General features: G+C 38.5%; 1 protein-coding gene across 2 annotated transcripts in view; it reads left to right on the top strand.

Annotated features, from left to right (window-relative positions):
- Positions 1-232: 232 nt before the first annotated feature.
- Positions 233-25,510, top strand: part of SFT2D1 (SFT2 domain containing 1) — a 144,780-nt gene continuing 119,502 nt past the window's right edge. The window contains exons 1-2 of one of the 2 annotated variants that reach the window (XM_072409199.1): positions 268-449; positions 24,596-24,682. In XM_072409199.1, coding sequence (XP_072265300.1) covers positions 387-449; positions 24,596-24,682 — 150 coding nt within the window. In that variant the 5' untranslated portion in view covers positions 268-386. Of the gene's footprint in view, positions 450-24,595; positions 24,683-25,510 lie in introns of both variants that reach the window. The other variant, XM_072409200.1, reaches the window with a different exon arrangement.

The following is a 25,510-nucleotide window of genomic DNA, read 5'->3' as shown; positions in this document are numbered from 1 at the left end:
TATGTTTTAGGCACTCCATTATCAGAGTTAATCATAATTGCAGACCGTGCAAGACTCAGTCAACCAAATGGGTGACAGGAAAAAGAATGTGTGTTGCATCACTTTAGTCGCGTGTTTTCCTTTTTGCTGCACTGCATATTAAATCGGTCCAATTTATGTAACATGAGTCCTCAAGGCGACCCTTTTTAAATACGAATTATCTTGCTTAGTTATTCTTAAGCTTAACAAACTCGGCAACTGCTGTAAAAGTAATGGTCACGTGATACTACGATCACATGATTTTTGTGCGCAGACGTTTATAGCGCAGATCACGAAACTCCGGTAGTGACAGCGGAAAGTGAGTGACCGCCGCAATCAATCGAAGAATAATTTGTGGAGAGGAGAGTATGGACAAGTTACGTAGAGTGTTAAATGGCCATGAAGATGAAGAGCGCGGGCTTACTGCTCAGGTAAAGTTTATCTTTAATCAATGATTAGTTTCACTTTAGTGCTCAATGCTTCCTGCATTACGGAAATTAGGTTTAAATTATGAAAACATAATGGACTGTTTTACATTTTTTATTATGTAGTATCATTACTAATGTTATAGTATACCTGTAATTCTAAGGGGAAAGCATAAAGTTGTTTAGAAAGTGTTGTTTAAAAGTGTGCTAGCACACCTTTCCACCCTGGAGTTAGGGGGGTGGACTTCGTCGAATATGTGTGACCTCCTAAAGTGGAACTGAGGCAACAATTTGTGATCAGGCAGGTTTTGGCATGGATCAGTATATGAAAGGTAAGAAAAGAGAAAATGTGAGCGACGTAACGAGAACAGGTGAGTATTGATAGGTTCAGTTCCACTGTTATGCTGTTACACATAACCTCATGCTGTTCCAAACTGTTATGCTGTTGCACATAAAAATGCATATGAACCAAAAACATTTTTTTTTCCTATCCTTTTTCTTGTATTTTGATTTCAAAAGGGCTGCAAAAATCAGTTTGGCTACGTTAAGGCCTTTGTTTTTTTTGTAGGCATTTTTACAGCCTGGAAACATTGGCAAAAATAGTTAAAATCAAAACGAAAGGGTCTGTTTTTTTTGTGCAAGCGTTTGTTCAAAAGCTTCATGTAGCTTCTATTGTTGCTTTTGCCATCCAAACGTTTCCATAAACTTGTTGGGCAGGTGTTTATGGTAAAAAAAAGGCAGCCTGGTGTTAAAGTGAGCCAGGTACCAAAGACGGCCTGGTACAAAACAAAGCCAGTTGCAGAAGTCAGCGGGGTACAAATGATAGCCAGGGTGCAGGTGTAGGCTCAGGGTAGATAGAAGACAGCCAGGTGGCTGCCTGTCATAGGCTACTCCCCACCTTTTATTGAAGGGGGCTTCTAGATTCCAAATAAGCCAGCCACCCCCACAACATCTGGTGTCTGGTTTTAAAAAATTGCAAGATGTGTTTTCAGGATAACATTGTAATATGATATTGCAAGATCAGCAGGTATTTTTGTAAATGGCACACCAAATCATTTTAAAGGCTCAATTTATGTAGCCATTTATGTTTTACTTTACATGAACCACTGTCATGCCATTTATTTGAACGAGAATTGGTTAGGGTGTGCAGCTTTATCTTTTAGGGTGAAGAACAGTGAACCACCATTGACTGGTTTCTTTCCTGTTCTTTCTGACATCCAGACCCTGCAGTTTCCTGATACCTAACACAACACGCATAGCAGCACACATTATATGTGTTAGTTGAATGCAGTGACATTATTTTTTGTTTGATATAGTGCCAGTCTTAATAAATGACACCCCAGCACACATTGACGAAGGACCTGTGCTGAAAAAAAGGTTTAATTTTGGGCTACTGCCCTGAAGAATTGTATCACTAACAGATTTAAGACCAAGTGGAAGCCTTTAAAGGCTAAGATGGCCAAGACTTTACTTTTCAGAGTGTTAAGGCTGAGCCCCTTTTCTAGGAGAAATTCCAGGACATGCTGTGCTTGCAGCTGGGTTGCTTGTAAGTTAGGGGAGGCCATAAATATTTGAAATTGTTGCCACACTCTGTTGTAGGCAGAATTAGTACTGGACTTGCTTCTACAGGAGTTTATACCACACACTCAGAGCACCCAGGGCATAATTTCCTTGGGTTTGGGTGGAATAGGGGACCTTGTGAGAGGAGGCTTGCAGTTGAAGAGGGGTCTGTATGCTCAATAGTTGCAAGAGTGGATACCACAGGCATTTCAGCCAATCGGGAATGAATGCTAATGCCAAAATTGGCCCTTCTTTAATAAAAGCTTTTTGTGACTAGAACAAAGAAAAAATACACAAAAATACTTTCTTGGACTTGGCTGGTCTGTTTGGGGTTTGGCTCAGAGATTAATTAAATACTTATGTTAAAACCTCTGCTCCATACGTATAGGATTATACCCTTATACAGTGTGAGTAACTGTAAGAGGCTGGGAGAATGTCAGTAAGCAAGAAGTGTGGAAACGAGAGAAGTTAGCAAGAAGTAGTTACATGGAAGGAAGCAGACCGTAAGTCAAGTAGTTAGGGAAATAGTAAGGTAAAAAGTATACATCAGCAGTTGATATCTAAGCAGAAAACTGCCAGTGTTTTAAATTTTATCTCCACCTGTCGGGGGGGGGGGGGGAGAGTAACAGCTGGAGACCTACTGCACATCCAGAAGACCAATAGGGGACACTGTATGTGTACCCAATGAGTGCAGAGGCACCTGTGAACTTAAAAAGTTCGATAGGGAGCCATGGGGGTGAACTGTATCAGATTTGTATGAGTCCAAACCCTGTTGATCCGAGGGACCAGCAGCAGGGCCCCCATTCTAAGACACTATTGGAATCAAACAGGGGGACATCGCATGTTCAGTGGTCAGTCAGAGATTTACTCCAACGAGGTAGGTGGCTGCACATGCGACAGGATAGCTATAGAAAAAACAAACCAGTCGTATTATATATGCAAAAAAATAAATAAATAAAAAGAACTTTAAAGACACTCTCCTTAATATCTCACTTTTCAATTATAAAACCATAATTTATTAAATCTTAAAAAGGCAGTTTACATCAGAACCAGCGTTGTACACATTAGAAGTTCAATATGTTTCTTCAGGAATAGCAAGACTGAAATAGCCTTATGCAACTAAAATAATTTTTAGTTATTGTTTGATCATGACTATGAATCAATATATACTGGTAAACAAATATAGATTCACAATGTATTACCAAAGATATTAAAACCAGATGTCATGGGCTATCACAATAACCCCTCAGCGAAGGGTCTTTAGACAAAATTGGGTGGATAGAACCAGTACCCAGAGGCAACCTTGCTTGTTCGTTGATATGACAAGAGCATCTCAACAAGATGACCGCTTCTGAACCTCCTCTTTGGAAGCATTCAGGGAACGTTTGTGTCTGTCCTTTCGTTTGCATATCAGACATCATGTATACGGTCTCCCCTCTTATTTAAAAGACACTTCAAAATTGTTGAAATATTTGAGGATCTATCCATCCTAAAGGATGCAATGTTGGTGGCTATTGAGTGGCTAATGAGATATATAGGCATTCCTCACCAAAAAGGAAATTAGATTTTATGATCATTTTTGTATGAGAAGGACATGCTGTGGGGGAATACCATAGTTTCAATGTCAAGCTATTACAAAACGTACCAATAAGAAACATTTTCATCTTAGACACCCAATTATACCTGCAGGTTTAGGGGGTAGCAATGTGAGCATGATGCTGATGGTGCCTCATCATATACTAACCTGTACCTGGGGAGTGGGTGGAAGATGTTTGCAGATGAAGAATTCTCTATGTACCTCTGCCATATTTCTTTGGGACAATAATACATAGATGATGTGTTTGCAAGGATCATGAGAAATGTTGGAGAAATTCAATTCAAAATATACCATCAACAGTAATCCAACTAATATAGTATTTTTAGACACAGAAATATTGGTCAGGGGTGACTACGGTTCATCAGTAAAACTTTACAGAAAACCTACAGCTGGCAATACAATACTTTATGCTGCAAGTGCTCATTCGGCTTTTAACATTTTCAAGGCAGCATACTAATGTGAAAAAAACATCTGCCAAAAATACTGGCCATTATTGACCTGTGACCTAAATATAAATACAATTGTTACTAAATTTCCTTCAATCACCTCCTGCAAAGCTGCATCGTTGATGAACAAATAAGTTAAGTCACTTTGTTAGGAGGAGGGTTTCCTGCAATATTGCAATGTCAGCCTTACTTCAGGTGGTGGAGAACTTTGGAGCAGTTCTGAGCTGAGCAGAGATGAAAACTGAACATTCCAGGTGTCTAGCTTCATTCAAGGAGGGTCAAATTTGAGAGAGGAGAGGTAAAGCATAATTCAAGCATGCAGCACATTTGTAGAGTACTGCAGGGTGTCCCAGCTGAGCTGCCCTGTGTACCCAGTAGATCAAACATCTAGAAAAAAAAAAACTGGAGGATGTAAATATCTAAGACTTAAAATGTCTAAAAAAAAAGTCACGAACAGGTGTATAACGGGGAAGGGAAAAGTAAATGGCATGCCTTTGCTGGACCTTGAAAACTGCTGACCTGAAGTAATAGGCTTGTGTTTAGAAGTTGGACTTGGTAATAGCTGGATATCTCAATGATCAGTTATTGGCAGGTGAAGGGGAGGATCCCAGAGATGATTGTGGAGCATTGGTAAATGTGCATATGTTGAGGCTGGTGTCAGGTGCGACATCGTATTGATGAATGCCATGACTTGTTGAGGATCTTTAAAAATATGTGTGTCTTGACCCTTTGTGAAGATGTTGAAGGGTGAAGAATAGCAAAGTTGATCGCTTTGAGAAGTGTCTTACAGGTAGCGGTGAAGGCTCCGTAGTTTAGTGGTCTCCACTGAATATTAAGAAAAGGTGATGACTTTAATGTCATCAATGGAGAATTGTGAATGTGAGCAGTAGGCTTGGAGAAGTTGGTTCTTATGAATAACCTCACAATAACAAGCGATGACTGACACAGATTGCTGTGATGATAATGGGCTGACATTATGTGGGTGTTCTACTTTTAGCAGGGATTTAAGGCCCAAGAGTTTAGGTATGGTGATGGAGTAAAATTTGTGGAGCTCAGGTGGCTTGATGTCTTCTAGGATGCTGATAAACCTTAAATCATTATGCCACAAACAATTTCTCTAGATCAATTAATTTATCCTAATTTTTTTAGCACTGGCCAATTGCTGTTGTAATTGTGTTGTTGCCAGTGTATGACACGTTGTTTCCCCCCATGCTTGGCTACTGCTTCTGTCAATGGCTTGAAATGTTGGGCTAATGTATCATTTGAAGATGGAGGGACAATTCAGTTGCCAGTCATTGATAATCTATGAGTTCTGACAAGGATAATCCATCGTCGTCCCTAACGGGGCCTTCTCCGGCAGTGTCTGGCCTGGGAAGGTCCTCCACCACCTTGAGGACCTTTTTTGGGACTGTAGGCCTTCTTCTGGGATCACCAAGTTTGGTGTGAGATATTTGTTCATGATACGACAGAAAGGTAGGTAGAGGATCCCCCTACTAAACCGGAGGGTGAGGTCAAGTAGAGGAAAGTTTGTAGACCATAGCCACCGCAGTAGCTGGAGCGGGAATCGGAGGTCTAGGAGAACTGTTAACCAAAGAACCACAAGCTGGGGAACTTTCCTATGTGGAAAATGCACACTTTTATGTGGTAAAGACCAAAAGACTGTTAAAAAACGGATCTATGAATGTTTTATATTATACTAAAAATAAAAAAATTATCATGTCTCTAAGTCTGAGCCAGGGATTTGTATGGGGGACATGGTCCGGTGCGTCCCCCCCAGCGGGGAAAAATATTGTTTACAAATTTTCACCAAATCCTGGTGTTGAGATGAATATTTGGTAGTAATTATAATTTTATCTTTATCTTGTTTTTTAGACTGTTTCTTTTTGTAGACTAAATCAAAGCGCGACTGTCCTTTTGCTTTCTTGTAGGCCTTCTTGAGGATACTTTTACTGTGTCCTCTCTTGGATAACATTTTTCGTAGATCCCTGGATGCTTTCTCAAAATCAACTTCATTAGAACAGTTCCTTTTTATCCGCAAATATTCCGAGTATGGTATGCTGTTCTTTAAGGGAATCAGATGCGCACTTCTAGCTTCCAGGACAGTATTACCCGCCGTTGGTTCTCTAAATAGTCTCGATGTTAATGTACCTTCAGAATTAATACTTATTTCAAGATCAAGAAATGCCATGGCTGTAGCGCTATATTGCATGGTAAATTTAAGATTAAACCAATTCATTTGCAATTTTTCCAAAAATTTAGACAGCAAAATAGGGGGTCCCCGCCAAATCATAAAAAAAGTAGCCTATGTACCTGCACTACAATAAAATGTGGCGCATGTACACATACTAGAACTCATCTGCAAAGACCTCCTTTTCCTATCCCCTCAGGTACAGGTTTGCATAGGTGGGAGCACACTTGGTCCCCATTGTTTTCCCCTGCAACCTTCATCTGATTGTATATGGTACGTCTCCCATTGTAGATGATTGTATTATTGCACCAACTTTAATCTCCTCATAGATTTATCTGTTCACTATCCCTTAGTTCCAGCTGAGTGCACATTGATATTTATTGACCTGCCAACCACTTCCCTCCCCAGGTTCAACTGATATCCCAAATTCCTTATACTCTGATCAGTCCATCCATAAACAGGGCCCAAAGCACTTCTATTTAAACAACAGGCAAGGTCAGGTTGGGACCCTGGTCACGTGCCAAAATTATAAGTGCAACGGGAAATAATCCAGGTAATTGACACAGGAATTGGAACAGATTTGGACATATTATTTTACTCTGCCACTCCCATCTCCTGCCTTTGGACTAACTTATCCATCTGGACTCCCAACACCTCCTCTGCTGCTGCCTTTCTGAACTGGTGTTTCATCAAACCACCTCTTTGACTGAATCATCATCCCCCACTCCTGGGACTCAGCAAGTTTACAAGCCTCACATAAACCGATATTACTGGACTGCTTCTCTTGGACTTCAGTTTGCTACATTGTTTAATGTATGCATATGGTTTCCAGTTATCTGTAAAAATGTATTATTCACCCTTCTCTCCTTTTGTTGGCATTACTCCCTGTCCTCCCCAGTCTGATAATTCATTGTCTCTCTGCTCCTTCACTATCCTTACTTTTCTGTCTCCTTCACCTTTTTTCCCTACTAATACTCTCTGGTGACGTCTCACCCAACCCTGGTCCCCCACGCAGCCTCCCGCTTCCATATACTCTCAGCAAGACACTCCCTTCTCCTAACCTCATCCCCATTCACCCTACCCATAAGTCCTTACCCCCTCTCTCTGGCAGTCTATGGAATGCCAGATCTGTTGGCAACAAATTAACCTCTATACTCAACCTTCTCCTTTCTAAATCTCTGAACTTTCTGGCTCTCACTGAAACTTGGCTTTCCACCTCTGACTCTCTCTGCTGCTGCTCTCTTCTATGGAGGCCTGCACTTTACACATACCCCTAGACCTAGCAACACAGTAGGGGGTGGTGTGGGTCTCCGTCTCTCAACTAGCTGTACATACAGAGTCCTTTCTACCCCACCCTTTCCCATTTTCACCTTATTTGAAGTCAACTCTGTCCATCTCTTTAGCCCCTTACCCCTCATTGTTGCTGTTGTCTACCGCCCCCCTGGCCCTGTATCACAATTTTTGGATAACTTTGCATCCTGGCTCCCACACATTCTTTTCCATGACCTGCCCACCCTTATCCTTGGTGACTTTATTGTTGCAATGGATGATCCCAACCTTCCCCCCCCCCCCCCCCCCCCCCCCCCCCCCCCCCCCCCCCCCCCCCTCAGCCAAATTGCTCTCCATTACCTCCCTATTTGGACTCCCACAGAACATCAATGGCCCCACACACATAGCCGGACACACTTTAGACCTGGTATTTTCTAAACTCTGCAACCTCACCCTCCTTGAAAACTCACCATTTCCCCTTTCTGATCATAACCTTATCACCTTCAACCTATCGAACTCTTGCCCTCTCTTGCCACATCCCGGACCTGGTCAATGGCAGAGATATATCCGTAACCTTGACCACAACTTTTCTCAAACTGCCTTGCATCCCTTACCCCCGCCCTCTCCAAAATCACTTCCCCAGTTGAAGCTGCCACCATGTTAAACCACTCTCTTTCCTTGGCTTTGGATAATATTGCCCCTGCCACCTTCTGCTACCCCCGCCCTGCCAACCCCCGACTCTGGCACAACAATCACACCAAACCGCTACAAAAGACTGTTCGTGCAGCTGAGCGCAAGTGGAGGAAATCTGGCCTCAGCGCTGACTTCATGGACTAGAAAGCCAAGCTACAAAGCTTTAACACAGAGCTCACTGTCACCAAGCAAAATTTCCCTGCAAGTCATTTCCTTTCAAGCCTCCAACCCACGCAACCTCTTCTCTACAATTGACTCCCTCCTAAACCCCACACCTGCTCCCCCCACAACATCCTTCTCTGCCCATGACTATGCCACCTACTTTAGAGATAAAATAGACAAAATCAGACATCAGTCATTACACGTCTGTAAATCATCATTGGCCTCCCTCAGCCTGTGGACGAAGTCTTATCTTTTCTTTCATCATCTCCGTCTACTACCTGTCCACTTGACCCAATTCCCTCTGATCTACTCTGTGCCCATTCCTCCACCCTGGCCCCTGCCCTAACAGAACTATTCAACCTCTCCCATTCTACTGGTAAATACCCCTCAGCTTTTAAACATGTCATAATTCTCCCTATCCTAAAGAAACCCTCACTGAACCCCTCCCTACCCTCAAACTACCGTCCTATCTCCCTTATGTCTCCAAACTTCTTGAACGCCTTGTCTACAAAAGACTCACCGATTACCTGAGCACCAACTCTCTCCTTGACCCTCTCCAGTCTGGTTTTAGAGCTGCCTATTCCACTGAAACAGTCCTTACTAAAGTGGCCAATGACTTCATCAGAGCTAAGTCTCAAGGCAACTTTTCCCTGCTCCTTCTCCTTGATCTTTCCCCTGGCTTTGACACTGTTGATCACCCCCTTCAATACAAATCATGAACTCCATTGGTATCAGACACTGCTCTCTCTTGGTTTGCTTCCTATCTGTCTGACTGCTCCTTTCAAGTTTCTTTCAATGATAACTCCTTCTCACCCACTCTCCTCCCTGTTGGTGTTCCTCAAGGGTCAGACCGGTTCTCTTTTCTCTGTACACCTCCTCTCTTGGTAGTCTCAAATCCTCCTTTGTCTTACAGTACCATCTGTATGCTGATGACACTCAAATCTATCTGTTCACTCCTGACTTGTCTCCCTCAGTCCTGGATAAGGTCTCATGCTGCCTGTCAGCCATTTCATCAAGGATGTTCGACCGATTTTTGAAACTCAACCTGGATAAAACTGAACTCGTCATCATCCCCCCCTCAAATTCCAAATCTCCCCCTGACATACATCTAACTGTTAACAACACTGTTATTCGGCCCTCCCCTCAGACACGTTGTCTCGGTGTCACCTTTGACTCTGCCCTCTCATTTACCCCCCATATTCGGAAACATTTCCAGGTCCTGTCACTTTCACCTACGCAACGTCTCCAAAATCCGCCCCTACCTGTCCCCTGAGACCACCAAACTCCTTACATGCTCCGTACATGGTCTTATCTCTCGTCTGGACTACTGTAACATCCTCCTCTCTGGTATTCCAGTAACCCGACTCTCTCCTCTACAATCTAATATGAATGCTGCAGCTAGACCCATCAATCCTTCCCACCGCTCCTCTTCCGATGCATCTCTTTGCAGATCTCTACACTGGCTTCCATTTCACCTTACAATCAAATTCAAGCTCCTGTGCTTTGCCTTTCAAATCCCTACACAGTTATTGTCCCACTTTACATTTCTGACCTGGTAAAAAAAAGTACTCCCCCCAGGCGCTCTCTCCGCTCCTCCAATGACCTACTAATGACTTCCTCACTCATATCCTCATCACACGCACGGATACAAGACTTCTCTAGAGCTGCCCCAACTCTCTGGAATGGTCTTCCTTGGCCTTTTCGGCTTGCTTCTACTTTCTGCTCATTTAAAAGAGCACTCAAAACCCATTTATTCAAACTTGCCTACCCATCTTCTTCTGTCCTTTGAAACCATCACTACTTCCCACCACTACATATCCCCCTTCTATTGTGTATAAATTCCCCCACCTACTAGATTGTAAGCTCTTCGGGGCAGGGTCCTCTCCTCCTGTATCACTGTCTGTATTAGTCTGTCATTTGCAACCCCTATTTAACCCCCCTAGCGGTAATCCCGAGTGTGACTTGGGGTGACTTTTACTTGTAAAAAGCGGTAATCCCGACCCTTGGGGTAACTTTAACCCCTTACCTTTGCCCCACGCTCCAGCAGCGATCCGATGGTCCTGGTGTGATGCCCGGGCGCCGATCCGTCGGGGGGTGTGGCCGGGCGGGAAATTTAAAAGCAGATTACTGAGTAATCTGCTTTTAAATAGCACCCGGGTCCCGGCCACGCTGCTGCCCGCATCTCCAGAGAGATGCAAAGCACAATGCAGGACTTCTGCATTGTGCTTCATATCTCACTGCAGATGCCAGCAGCAATAGCAAATTCCAGGGGGTGACCACCCAAAAAATCCCAGAAATCCTGCACTGTGCTTTGCATCTCTCTGGAGATGCGAGCAGCAGCAGCTCCAGCGTCTGTGTGCCTGTGTGAGGCAGGGCAGGGAAATCCCCACTCACATCACCCAGGAGGATGAGTCATCTTCCGGGTGATGAGAGTGGTGATGTATGGGGGATTACAATGTAATCTGCTTTTAAATGGTTTTTACAGTACAAAAACACCACACACAATATGAAATAAAAGTACATTTTTAATTTTATATTTTATTTTAAGATTACATTGTTGTCTATTATTTCATTATTTTTTTAAATTATTTATAAGTATGTATTATATTATAATTTATGATTATAATAAATATAATTATCATACCCCAGAGTTAAATCTAAGAATTACAGACCCACAATATAAACAAAAATTTCTATGCAAAAAAATAAGATCGCTTTTTGCATCAAAAAACTGACAGAATTAGAACGCTAGGGGGGTTAATGTACAGTGCTGCGTATTATGTTGGCGCTATATAAATCCTGTTTATTAATAATAATAATTGCAGTCCTCTGTACCCAGAGCTAGGTTTTACCATTGAAAACAAATGTGTTCCGGGTATGTACTGTAAAAAAAGTGAGGTTTCTTTAAATTTTTATGCACTTTAGGAAGTGCATAAAAGGTCTCTATTCTTGGATGTTTTACATTTAAAACATTATACATTGTTTTAATAATGATATTTCATTTGTAGCCTTTGTGAGCAACAATATTCTTTTTGAAAACTTTCCGTTTGTTGCTCAGGGATTGCAATATACCAAAGTTTGTTGTTTAAAAAATTCAATCACATCTGTTTAAAATCCTCCTTATTCTGAATAACAACATTGCCCCCCTTATCTGAAGGTTTTATATTTTTATAATATTATTAGATTGTAAGGCCTGTCAATGTTTATATGAAATATTTCTTATACTGTCTTATTTTAATTTCTAACTTCCTTACTTCTTCTGTTACTCACTGTACGAATGAGAAAATTAAGGGGTTTTGTTTTAAATCAAGATATTGTAAAGATTAGGATTTGATTTAACTGACTGGATCTATTAATTCAAGGCAACCACTTACCTAGGTTTTAACCTTCTGGGCGGTTCATTTCTGTTATGTCCAAAAGCGGTACATTGTTTTTCATGAAAATGTATTTTACAGTGTACAATAAATAAGTAAAAAAAAAATTAGGAACATCTAAGGGGCATGTCCAGCGGATGGCGGTGTAGGACGCATCTCTTCTGAGCTATCTGGGGGAATCCACTACTTTTCCTAGCACATTAGTTGCTTACTTGTACAGAGGAACTCTGAAGAATAAACCCGCTGACAGTGGGAGTGCAGTAGGTGGGATAGCTGGTTTGTTTTCTCCCGGGGCCTGCTCTATAAAGGAACAGGCCGCAAAGCTGCAGCCTCTTGTAAATCTCGCTGCAGCGATTTAAAGCAACAGGAGCGCGGTCGCCCGGCAAGCTGACCAGCGGCTTCTCTACGGCTATAGCTGCTACTGGGGATACGCTATAGACTCCACTTTATACAGTTAGCATCTCTAACTTTCCAATTCAGAGCCCGACCACCCCTGCTGCTATGGAAAAGGTACCTCTCTCTTTGAATTCTTCTGTAATAAGTGAAGAGGAATGGGACTGTAGGGCTCATCTTAGGGCTTTACTTTGCTCCAAATCCTGTCTAGTAGGTATAGATAGCCTGGAAGAAAGTTGCAAATTAGCGTTCCAGGCTTTGCAGCGCTCTATACAGCAAGTTACAGGTACCACGCTTACGTTAACAAAAAGCCTTTTCTGACCTTACTACTCAAGTGGTAACTCACAGTACTATATTGGAAAGACATGAAGCTCAACCTAATAGGGTATTTCTACTCCAAGATGATGTAGAAAATCATAACAGGCGTAATAATATCCACAAAAGGGGGCTCCCAGAATCTGTCCCTAACTTAGTATATGTCTACCTATTTAAATATCCCAGGCGTTTCTTTTGGAACTTTGATTTATTTTTGTTGCTTCATATTTTTTTTTTGGTCTTATATTGATGCTGCTTAGATGTTATACTATGCTGGTTTGATAATTTTATCCTTTTTTTTGTATATATTTGATCTCACAGACTCTCCTGGGTAGGATCAGAATTGACTGCTCCTTTCCTCCCACGACATACTGACACTTCCTCTCACATAGGTCTTCTGTTTATTACTAACAATAGCTTGGGACTTTGGACCCCACTTTAGATTTCACCCCACACGCGAGAAGTTAGCCCGTCTAGCCTATTTGGTGACTCTTTTCCCTTATCCTCATGTTGCCATTTACTACACAATCTCAAACGTTGAAATTTCGATCTCTCAACACCAAGGGCCTTAAAAGCCCCAACAAGCGCTCTCAATTACTATATGCCCAATACAAAGCTAGAATACCAATACTATTTTTTTTCAGGAAACCCATTTCCGGACAAATCTGATTCCATCTCTTTGTAATCGTTATTATCCTACTTGGTTTCACAGTTCTAACCCAGATTTTAAATGAAATGAACCTCTATAGCATTTCATAAATCCCTACCAGTTCAAATATTAGATAACCATTCTGACCCACAGGGCAGATATTTAATCCTTAAGATTTCCGTATGGAATAGGAAGTTTACTATCGCCTCTTTTTATGCACCTAATCGGCAACCCACAATGGTCATTGCTCAATATTTGGAAAGGTTAAAAGGAGTAGCTGAAGGTATTATAGTGGGAGACGATTTAAACTCTGCACTTGACCCCTGGCTTGATACATCCTCTGGGAAAACCTCTATCTTCTACACTAAATTGAATTCTTTTCTATCCAGACTGCACACTCCACCCAACCACTAGGGATTATACTTTTTATTCTCATTTGCACTTGATGTATTCTCACAATAACTATATATTAGTGAGTCACCCTTGATTGGAAGCCAGCTGCCTCTATAGATTCTTGCCCATAGTCTGATCATTTCTCGGTGACGCTGTCTCTCCAAATTCCTCAAGTGGGACCCAGTGAATGGACCTGGAAGTGTAATGATTGATTATTCAAAGACTCTCTAGGTGCTGCAGCAGTCCTCAATACGATAGCTAATTTTATAGGGGACTACTCCTTGGACACCACTTCTCTCCCGATACAGTGGGAAGCTATGAAAGCGGTTCTGGGGGCGGGGGGGTCCTAATACAGCATGGAGCTAGGCTTATGAAGATTAGGACTCAGGATAATAATCTAACGGTTGATAAGATATGCTCGTTGGAGCAGTTGTATAAGCAAACTCATCTCCGTCCACTACATGTCCACTGGACCCAATCCCTTCTGATCTACTCCGTGCCCATTCCTCCACCCTGGCCCCTGCCCTAACCGAACTATTCAATATTAGTCTGTCATTTGCAATCCCTATTTAATGTACAGCGCTGCGTAATATGTTGGCGCTATATAAATCCTGTTTAATAATAATAATAAAACATGGCCCCTGATGTATTTATAGAACTGACAGGAGCAAAGACACATCTACTTGAATTGTATGACCTAGCTCATCAGCGCTATAGAGACCGTTTTCGTAAACAGATCTATCAGTATGTAGATAAATCCGGCAGGCAATTGGCATGCGGCTTGCACCTGCCACATGTGTTTCGTCTATACAAACTCCCACTGGTAAATTCACATCGAATCCTAAAGGTTTTTTTCAGATCTTTTAAATTATTATTCTAATCTATAGCAACTAAATTCAGACCAAATACCAGCATCCTCTTTAGCACAATATATGTTGAAAACGGCCCTTCCACAACTAAATTTAGAGGCAATACCTTTTCTAGAATCTCCATTTACTGAAGAAGAGGTTAGTGCGGTGATAAAAGCAACCCCATCTGGTAAAAGCCCAGGACCTGATGGATTCACCCCTCAAATTTATAAGATACATGCTCTTTCTTTAGTTCTTTTTTGACTAGGGTGTACTCTTCCATATCGACTAACTCTGCTTTTCCACCACAAAGCCTTGAAGCACATATTGGTGCTATTCCCAATCCAGGCAAGGATCATACTGTATGTTCTAACTATAGACTATATCCTTGATAAATGTGGATGTTTTCTAAAATGATTGCAAATAGGTTATCTCATATGCCTTTTTTAATTCATAAGGATCAAGCAAGATTTATATATGGGAGACAGGCGAGGGACAATACTATTAAAACTATTCTATTGTCTCAATATGCTTATGCCACCCACACCCCTGCGTGCCTACTCTCAGTGGATGCGGAGAAAGCCTTTGACGTTGGCAATTCCTGTACTCTTCACTAAGGCAAGTAGGCCTTGGTCCCAATATGATGGCAAGAATATCAGCACTTTATTCTTTACCAAGGGCCCGAGTAAGAGTTAATGGTGCTCTGTCTAATTATTTTTGTATTCAGAATGGAACAAGACAAGGGTGCCCTCTTTCCCCAATGCTTTATGCCTTGATAATGGAGCATCTGGCGGTTGCGCTACGCCACAACCCACATGATAGAGGGATAGTGCTGGGTGACTCACATTATAAACTGTCATTATATGCAGATGATCTGCTTCTTTATATTTTATCGCATCATGTTACAATTCCTGCTATTTTATTGGAGTTTGAGAAATTTAGCTTGATAATAGTCAAATGTCATCTCTTAGAGTAAATACGTCTTTTAAAATATGCAAAGAGGCGGTTAAGTATTTAGGAGTGATGGTAACCTTCTAGTTTTCTTACAATTGCTCCCCACTTTATAGTAAACTCCAATCTGAACTTCAGAAATACTCCTCTTTACCGTTGGGTTGGTTTGCAGGGGTCAATACTCCTAAAATGGATATACTTCCAAAGCTATTGTACTTGTTTCAAACAGTTCCTTTTTTCCTACCACCCAATTTTTTACATAAATTACATAGTCTAGTCAACTTTTGTGGCAGTTGGGAGGCCCCCGACTGGCATTTTATAAATTGGCTAAACCAAAGGTTAAAGGAGGTGTTGAAGTTCCCGATGTTATGTCTTAATATCCGGTATCGATTTTAGTGCGAGTGGTAGATTGGTTTCATAACAGCAATTTTAAAGAATGGGTGAGGATAGAAAACTCCCTTTCACCAATTGACCTTAAGTCCCTACCTTGGGTGGATTGTTCTCTTCTACCTCAGAATGTTCCTTTGCCTAAGCTCACTTTAGAGCTCTTGCATGTCTGGAATGTTTCTATTAAATTAGGTTTTTATCTACAAAACCTGGCCCTATGACTCCTTTATTTGATAACCCGGCATTCCCGCCAGCTATCGGGACATCTCATTTTCTATCCTGGTTGGGTGAGAACGATAGATATCTTAAGGATATATTGCTCAATGGTCAGGTTCCTCTTTTGCCTTCCCTGAATACACCCAACACTGGCAGGATGCTCTTCATGGTTTACATATAGACAGCTAATATCCTTTGTTTATTCTTTCACTCATATGTCTTTAATATGTAGGGGTTTGACAGAATTTGAGAAGATGCTTAGTTCCAATACATGCCCTACTCGTGTAATCTCAGTATATGACTTGCTAATTAGGGACTCCAGTTATACCCCCCCCTACATATACACGATATTGGGAAAGAGACTTAGGAGGGTTGATAACCGATGAGGAGTGGGGAAAAAACCTTTGTACTTACACATAAACTTGCATTGACGTGTAAAGCTCAAGAAATAAACTATAAAATCTTATCCAGATGGTACTGTTGTCCGGTGGATTTACATCATATTTCCGTTCATCAGCCTGATGGATGCTGGCTTTGCTATACTCAGAAAGGAACATTACTCCGTATATGGTGGGAATGTCCACATATTTCAGTTCTGGGAGTCTATAATTCATTTGTATAATAGGTGCACTGGGTCCTTGGTCCCGAATATTTCCAAAATAACCTTTCAATGATCCAAGGCTGTCCTAAATCTATTAAGAAAGGCCTCCTACGCCATTTTCTTACGGCTGCTAGGGCCTTGATCCCGTGATCTGGGAAACAAGTAAGGGTTCTTTCCATAAGAGATTGGGTTTTAGAACTCGAGAAAATGTCATATGGAAATGCTAGTGTCAGAAGATAATGATCGTATAGAACAATGTAAGCTGACATGGTCCGTATGGGACAGGTTTAAGGAATCCCCTCAGATTCCATTACATTTATGGTAATACAATTTCTGGTGATGTTGAGAGTTGGCACTTAAAAGCATTTTCCATTCCCTTTAGATTACTCAACCTACCCACTTCCTTCCCCTTCCCTTCCCTCACTATAGGGCTATTTGCTGTGAGTTGAACGTTTACATTTTTTTGTTTGATTGTCAATAATTATTAATGTTAATTAAGGGTCCAGATTATAAGAGGCTTCAACGTATATATTCACAGATTAGCGATATTTTCGCTTTGTTATATTCACTGTTAGATGTGTTTACATTATTTTTGTTTTTTCTTTTTATTATTAATTTGAGGAGCAATGTGAAATGTACTATAGACACCAGGTTATGAGACTGTAATTGATTTTATCTTAAAGATGCTTGTTGGATCTTGATGTTATATCGTAAAACTATGATTTTTTTTTAATATATACAATTGTCACATGTATTTTGAAAAAAGCTAAATTTTTTAGAAAATTAATAAAGATAAATTGAAGAAAAAAAAATAAATTAAAAAAAAATATATACTCCTACTATTATACTAAAAAATTTAGGCAAGTATAAGTGGATGGCTGCAATTTTCTGCAGACAACTTGACAAGAGCATATAGTTTTACATTGTAGGATTTCCTTTTATACAAGCACTCAAGTCAATACCTATAATACCTCAAGTAATTAAACACTATTGAACTTTTTTTTTTCTTTTTTTTTCTGAATTTATTTGTGTACTTGTAAGTTTTTGATATCTAGAAAGATTATTATTATTATTATTTGATGCCAAAAAGACATATATATATATATATATATATATATATATATATATATATATATATATATATATATATATATATATATATATATATATATATATATATATATATATATATATATATATAATATCTATAAGAGCTCTTGAGGATCACCGTTTTCTTGGTGCGGTGACTGTGTGAGCTTTATGCTTCACATCTTTTGGTCCTGTCCAGTCCTGCTGGGATTCTGGTCTGGGGTACTGGAAATGTTTCAAAATTTCTCAGATTACCCCATAATAACTGATCCTCCATTCTTCCATTTGCTTCACAGTGGGCCACCGCTAATGTCCTACACCTACTACTTCACCTACTAACCCAGGACTCGGGCATCTATTTACTGCTGCTAAATCATTTATCCCATTGGTATGGAAGAAGCCTTTTCCGTCTTTTTCTGGGTTGTTGTTGCGTTGTTTAACCTATATAATGCTTGTGAAGTGGAATCCCTGGAATATAAATGCCCCCTGGACCTGGCTACATAATGATAGTATGATTGTAGATCAATGCTCTGTTTGTTTCCTCTAAGTTTTAGAGACTGTAATTTATCTAATTTTTTTTTTTTTTGTGTCTGGTTGTTTTATTATGTGCTATTTTACCTGTTCTTATACATTTGGTACTTGTTGCATGCTTAATACGTCAGATTTACAAGAATATTTAAAAAAAGTTTAATGTAATTGTACAATTACCACCTGACAAACCAAGTGATTAATAAATCTTGTGTATTTATGATATTTAAAAACAATGAATTAACATTTCAGTTTAAAAACCATGTATGTTATATTAGCAAAATAGGCTGACATTAAACTTGGAGAATGAGAAAAAAATATAGCACAGAGTTACTAACATATAATGTGCTAAAATTATCCTATTGGGCTTGGAAATCGTGTTTGTGCGTTTTCCAGGTAATCAATCACATATATTATTGTGCCAACGGCAACCAAGTCAAAATTCACACTTTTTTATTATATGCACAGCAAAAAGAAATCAACTTGTATAAGTAAAGATGGGTGACTCGCCAGAATGACTGGACCGTACAAGTATCATGGCAAGTTTCACTTGTTTACAGGAAATATATATATATATTTAGTAAAAATTATAAATAATGGTCCCAAATTCCAGTGGAGAAATGTAAAAGACTTCTTGACATGGCAATACAAAAACATTTGTAATTGCAACCATTTTCTGGGAAAACTGCTGCATTTTCTGACATATGTCAGAAAAACCTGGTCTGACAATCCAAGGGTGCCAATATTTTTGGCCGTGTGTGTGTGTGTGTGTGTGTGTGTGTGTGTGTGTGTGTGTGTGTGTGTGTACAGCGGAGAAAATAAGTATTGAAAACAATCCATGTTTTTGGATTGATTTAAAAAGAAAAGTGTCATTGAGTCCAGGGGTATTCAATGCTTTAAGTATGTAAATCCATCTGACTTTCCTACATAGAAAGAATTTGGGCAGCATTCTCTACTTCTGGGTGAATATGCATCCTATCCAAAGCTAATTATTTAATAAAACGATGATCAAAATTATAGAGAAGTCCTGTATGTCCTACCAAAGAAGTAGAAATTATACTACTAAATAGTTATGTTCATATATTCGAAGGTGAAAACATCACATTTCCCCACATATAAATCGCCACATGTACATGGAATTAAATATATGATTGCCTTGGTGGAGCAATTCAGTATATACCTTACAATGTAATTTCTTGTCTAACTACGTTGACACTAGTGTTGGTGTTCGAAAAAAAACAAACAACTTTTCCCCATTCATCACTTGTAGTGCCCAGACATTCTTGTGGAACGGCAGAGGTAATCTACAGTTCAGTTCCAGTGTGACATCACAGGGGAAACTGAACTGCAGACCTCTTCAGTTCACTACAATGTCCAGGCAATCGCTGTTGCCGTGCTGTGCTTCTACTATGCATTCTTGGATAAAGTATCCAAGAATACATAGTAGAAGCAAGGCAACAGCAATTGCTGTTGCAGCGATGTACTATGTGTTTTTGGATAGAGAAACTCTCTCGAACAACACATACAACTAGTAAAGGGCTGCAAGAGCAATCTGATTAAGGGCTCTTGCAGCCCTTAAAAGACCCTTAAAAAAACCCCGAATTCTCGGACCATTGACTTCAATGGTGTTCGAATTCGGCATTTGATCACCTGGAGAATTTCTCACTATTCGATCAAATAGCTGTTGAATCGAATAGTGAGCTATTCCACCAACACTAATTGACACTACTACTATTGACTGCTACTAGCTTAGATGGTGATCTTTTTGGTTTAATGTCAGTACCATTTTATTCCCTGAAAGCTAATGGTGCTTTTAGACCAATTCTAAAAGGATTTTGTTATCTTGTAGTATTTCCTAGAGTAATGTCGTTATGTTTTCAACTATATCAGCAGTCTGCTGCTTAAGCTACGTACACACTTCCAATAATTATCGTTGGTAAACGAACGACGAACGATCCTGCACGATATCGGCGAACGATCGTATAGCACCGATCCTGTACATGCAGATAACGACACGATCGTTCGCAGATATTGTACACACAATAGATGCGATCGTTTGAGCGATACAGGAAGTGACGTGCACGACAGGAAGTGAACGAACGTTCGTTCATCACGCATGCTCAGACCATGGACGATCAATGAACGACCGTACACACAATAGATGGTAAACGATCGTCGTCCAATCCGATCCGCCGGTCCGGTCGTTCATTTCCAGCGACTATTCTCGTTCGTCGGCGTCGTTGGTTACTTTTTTTACGAACGATTTTTGACCAATCGATCTTTCGTCGTTCATTTCCAACAATAAAAATTGGAAGTGTGTACGCAGCTTAAGTCCTTTTATTTGATATAGGTGTATGGTGCCTTGTGTGTGTGTGTGTGTGTGTGTGTGTGTGTATGCATATGTATGTATATATATATATATATATATATATATATATATATATTATAATATACACACTGTATACTGTACAAAACTTTTAGGCAGGTAAAAAAAAATGCTGTACAAATGTAAAATCTTAAAGTGAGCTAACAGTAGAAAACTTTAAATCAAATAAAGATTTAGTGGGAATAACATTTGCTTTCAAACCAGCATCAGTTCCTGTAGGCACACTTGTGCAAAGTCTGTATTTTCCATTTGTGTTTGTGGAAAAATAGTACTTTGTTTGTATCCGGAACCCTCACCTACCCTTCAATATTGACTGGCCTTGTCTAACTTAACTGTCCCTCCTCTCTCAGTCCTAGTTTAAATATTCTTTCTTATTCCCCAGGAAGGTTATTTTAATTGGCACCTAATTCTAATTTGATGGATCTGAAATTTTCATTTTAGTTTTCTTTTGATTATTTAAATCCTATTCAGACATAGTTTAAAAAAACATATAAAGGTTGCTTATTGAAAAAGTGAACAATATCCATGGAGTTTATTTATTTTTCCCCACGTTTAAAATTAACATTTAAAAGCTAAAACGTAAATGCACCAGATTTTTTTTTTTTTTTTTTTAATTCCCTGGGGAAACTGGATGCAATTGATTCATGCACTGGAGGTTGCACCATTTTATCACAATATAATTCATGTTTGGTGTATATGTTGCCAAATATTGACTGTTGGGCATTTTTATTTGTGAAATATTATATACATGTATCACTATATTGCTAAATGTAAATCTGTTTATTGCATCTGTTTGTCTTGTAAATACATAGGCTTAAGGATTTGCATAACATTGAGTAAGTTGTAAGAAACTGCTACATGTTGTTTATTAGCAAGACTTATGATCTAGGATACAGATTAGGTTTAGGAGCCCAGAATCAATCCACCCAAGTTACTACATTGACCACTCTTTACAAATAATCACTACCTTTAAAGTGGATATTGGCTGCTACTACCTAAATTTAAAAAAAACATAGAAATCCCTCTTGGCAGCTGGGCAATATTCCATATGAATTTTTATTTTCGGAGCTGTAATATTTTATTTGGTGTTTTTGTTGACTTGCATCCTAATATTTGATAGTTATTTTTGTTCTATTGAATGTTTTATAACATATTAAGATTTATAAATGTCCAAAGTTAGTGTAATATTTTACTACCACTTTATGAGAGAAAAATCTATTGGTTTTCATCTGCTGCCAAAAATATTTATATTTATATAGGGTTTTCCTAGTAGTCTACTAAAAATTCTGAACATAATTTTTTTTTTCATCAAAGCAGACACTAGATTGAATGTCTGACATATAATGTTAAAAAATCCAAAGTTCTTTAAATCTCATATTCTCAAAACCGCATGGAACATGGAATCTTAAGGTTCAATCCAGTGGCTAAATACCAGACACTCTTGTAAAAGGGGCTTGCATTGTGTGAGGGCTCTGAACAGCTCAAAACTGGAGTGTATAGGAAACTTGAATGCAATGTTTGAGTATTTTAGGTTGATTATGTTAAATTGGTGTTTAGGTAATTTAATAGTTGTTTTGCAAAGCATAACTGATTTTCGTGGTATTCCTCTGTGCAAAGTTGGTGTAAATGCATCCTAAACAAATCCGAAAAAGCAGTTGAAGGGTGGCAATGTTTTGACTAGTTTGGGAAGTTGGCTTCTTATGCTGGATGGAGGGTTTCATATATCTGACCACTGCACTGTGTATATTAGGTTTCTGTAAAAAAATTTTTGTGAGACTGTGCCATTTTTGAAACAAAATACATAAATATATTTTTTTTTACACATATATTTTTTTTGGGGTACAAGGGCTGGAGCAGATAAACTTTCTTTGTCTATTTGTCACTTTGTCACACTTTGTTTTACTTTACTGCTTTGATTTTTTTTTTTTTTTCCACTGCTGCAGATTTTTTTTGGGGGGTGGGGCAACAACCCCCAAATTCACTACAGTGTGCCACACCACTGCTCTCTTTAGGATGCTCAAGGATGCCTCAGGTCTTTTACAGTCCTAGCAAATCACTTTCATTTAATAAACGTAAAGTATGATCTATGCATACTAGCTAACAAGCTAAACAAATATAAACGAATATACAAAGCTAAACAAATATAGAAGATTCATGCACATACTATTGTAATTTAGAAGATTTAATTACACATGTTTAATTAGTGTAAATTAACATTGTTCTGTTGTAATAATAAATGAAGATATCAGACATGTCCAAAGTCTGGCCCAGGGGCCCTTTGCAAAAAGTTTAGACACCCCTGCCATACATCATATATGGTACACTACTTTGTTTCTGTTAGTGATGATCAATGTCTTTAGCAAACAGTGCTGTAGGCATTTACAACCAAGGACTTGAAGAGTAATATTTATTATTTTCACAAAGATCATCCACATTATTGTGGTTTATGGATGAATACACCACATATACCACCTCTTTCTCATTTTGCTGCATGTCCCAAAAAGGTGTTTGTACATTGATCTTTTCCATTACTTGTGTTCTTTTCCATAACGTGTGTTTTTTTTAAACCTGAATAAATCATATCCAATTTCTTAACATTTTATCTAGGCTGTATCCAGGTTACCCACCCTTCAGAATACCCTCCTCAGACATAAAATTTGGTGGATATTAGCAGATAGACTAGTGTTCTCTTACAATTTTGTTAATAATTATCCATATTTCTTAAGAGGGGGGGGGGGGGGGAAGCGGCATCTTTTTAGTATATTTCCATTTTCTTTGTAATCTTAACATACTTACCGGTTTATTTAAATTTGAAAATTAGAATCCACTCAATCCAAATAAAAATTTTTAGACATTTAATCATACATAAAAAGAAAGTACATCCTCCTTCAATTCCAAGGTTTTGTGTATCGGGATACAATAAAAAAAAAAAAAAAAAAAAAAAAAAAAGCAGTCAGGTATTTTCATTTAAATGAAAAAGGTAAACCCCTCCATAAAGAAGTTTTACCAGTTTGCTGGTATGAAGCATAGAAAAATACATTACCTATCAAGGGGAAGGTTTGTAAGGCCATTTCCTAACAATTTCAGTTTCATCAATTTAAATTTTTTTTTTTTTTTTTAATATTTTGCTCTTAGACTTTAAAATGTCATGTTTATTCATCTGTATTTGCATCGATTTAAAAAAAAGTTTGACATTTAAAGCGGACCCATCACCAAAATTTCTGCTATATAAAAAGGGTAGATATTTTTACTTTATATAATATGGTTGTTGTTTTTTTCTTTTCTTTATTATGTTTAGCAGGGCCATGGTGGTAAAGACTTAATAGGAGCGCAGAGTCCCCTGGGATACATAAGTCATTTTTTCTCCCCCTCCATTTACAGCAGGCTACGTCACTCAATCTTGCCCCTGTGCAGTTTGAGTGATGTAGTCAGAAGAAGAAAGAAAAAGTAATAAGATGGCGGCTCTGGGCTCCAATTTCCTTTTCTGAGAAGAAAGATGCGGATGTGATTTTATTTATATATATATATATATATATATATATATATATATATATATATATATATATATATATATATATTAGTATTGTAATTTTGAGTTTAGTTCGCCTTTAATTTTCATTATAGTTCTGCTTTTATTGTGTTGCTGTATAGAACATGTTTACAAAACTGTAAGTCTATTCACAGAAAACTAGGTAGTTTAATTCCTTTTTTTTTTTTTTTTTTTTTTTTTTGCAATTTTTGGTTTATTAACTCAAAGCCTAAATTGAAATAAAGCTTTAAAGTAAAGTGTGTTTCTGCATATACCATATAATTTTAATCATATATATTTATATACACTTTTTCTTTTTATTTTGGCTTGCCGGGGGATTGCCATCAGCTTCTAGAAAGGTAAAGCTGTTTGTTTAAAAAAAAAAAAAAAAAAAAAAAAAAAAAATATATATATATATATATATATATATATATATATATATATATATATATACACACACACACCTACAATGTGTGTCTGAAATATGTTTTATATAATTGGAAGCAATACATGATCCAAAGTTGTTTTTTATCAAAAAATCATCACTGAAAATAGGTCTCTCATCTTTTTTGTTTAAGGTTTTGGATTCAACATCACTAAGTTTTGGCACGCGAGTGAAATGGTTTGCAGTATTCTTTACTTTGGGAATTGCATTTTCGATTCTTGTAAGTAAAAGTCACTAATTACACATCATTTTGTGCTAAATTTTGAGGGTGCTGTTTGAATGATCATTCCCAAAATTCCTCATAATTTTTTTTTGTAAGTTTAACATAGTTGCATGTGTGTACCCAGATTCGGCAAATTTATTGATACAACATTTTAAGTGTGTTTGTAGATTGCATGTCAGAAAACTCTGACTGTAAAAAAGAGTTCATGTACTGGGTTACGACCCATTAAAGTTAAAATACAATTAAATGCTGATGAAAAACCCCAGTTAAGAACAATTGGCTCCAACAAGCAATGAGGGTTAGTTAGTACTCAGTGTGAAAAGGGTAGGCAGAAAGAGTTAAGCACTGTCTTGTACTCTTGCAGTTCTACAGGATGTTGTCAAACCAGAATACTGTCTTGCAAAGTGAGGCTCCTTCCTTTTCCCACAGTACAGTACTGTTCCTTGGGATGCATTTTGGCTAACTAAATATAAATGCACAGAATCACACATTAGTTAAAGTTGCAAATATGAAGGTGCTTTATAATTATAAACTTATATGCACAGTATACTTGAAAGGGAGGTGTCTGTGAGCAGAGATATTGAATAATGGCACACATATAGGTCATTGTCTATATAGATCTGTGAAGATAATGTTCATTAGATGATTATCTGTTCTGTTGATCTAATTAGTTAGACCTTTTCTCAGGTTCCTCTATTATATTCTGTAACTACTGTATTAACTTACATGATGCTTTCAAAGCAGACCTATAGCCACATTTTTAACATTATATAAAAGGGTGGCTATCTCTTTTAAATAAAAGAAACTATCTCTCTTTTTTTTTTT

Source organism: Pyxicephalus adspersus, chromosome 4 (assembly GCF_032062135.1).
Source record: "Pyxicephalus adspersus chromosome 4, UCB_Pads_2.0, whole genome shotgun sequence".
Classification (NCBI taxonomy): Eukaryota; Metazoa; Chordata; class Amphibia; order Anura; family Pyxicephalidae; genus Pyxicephalus; species Pyxicephalus adspersus.
This window is presented reverse-complemented; position numbering and strand designations above follow the sequence as displayed.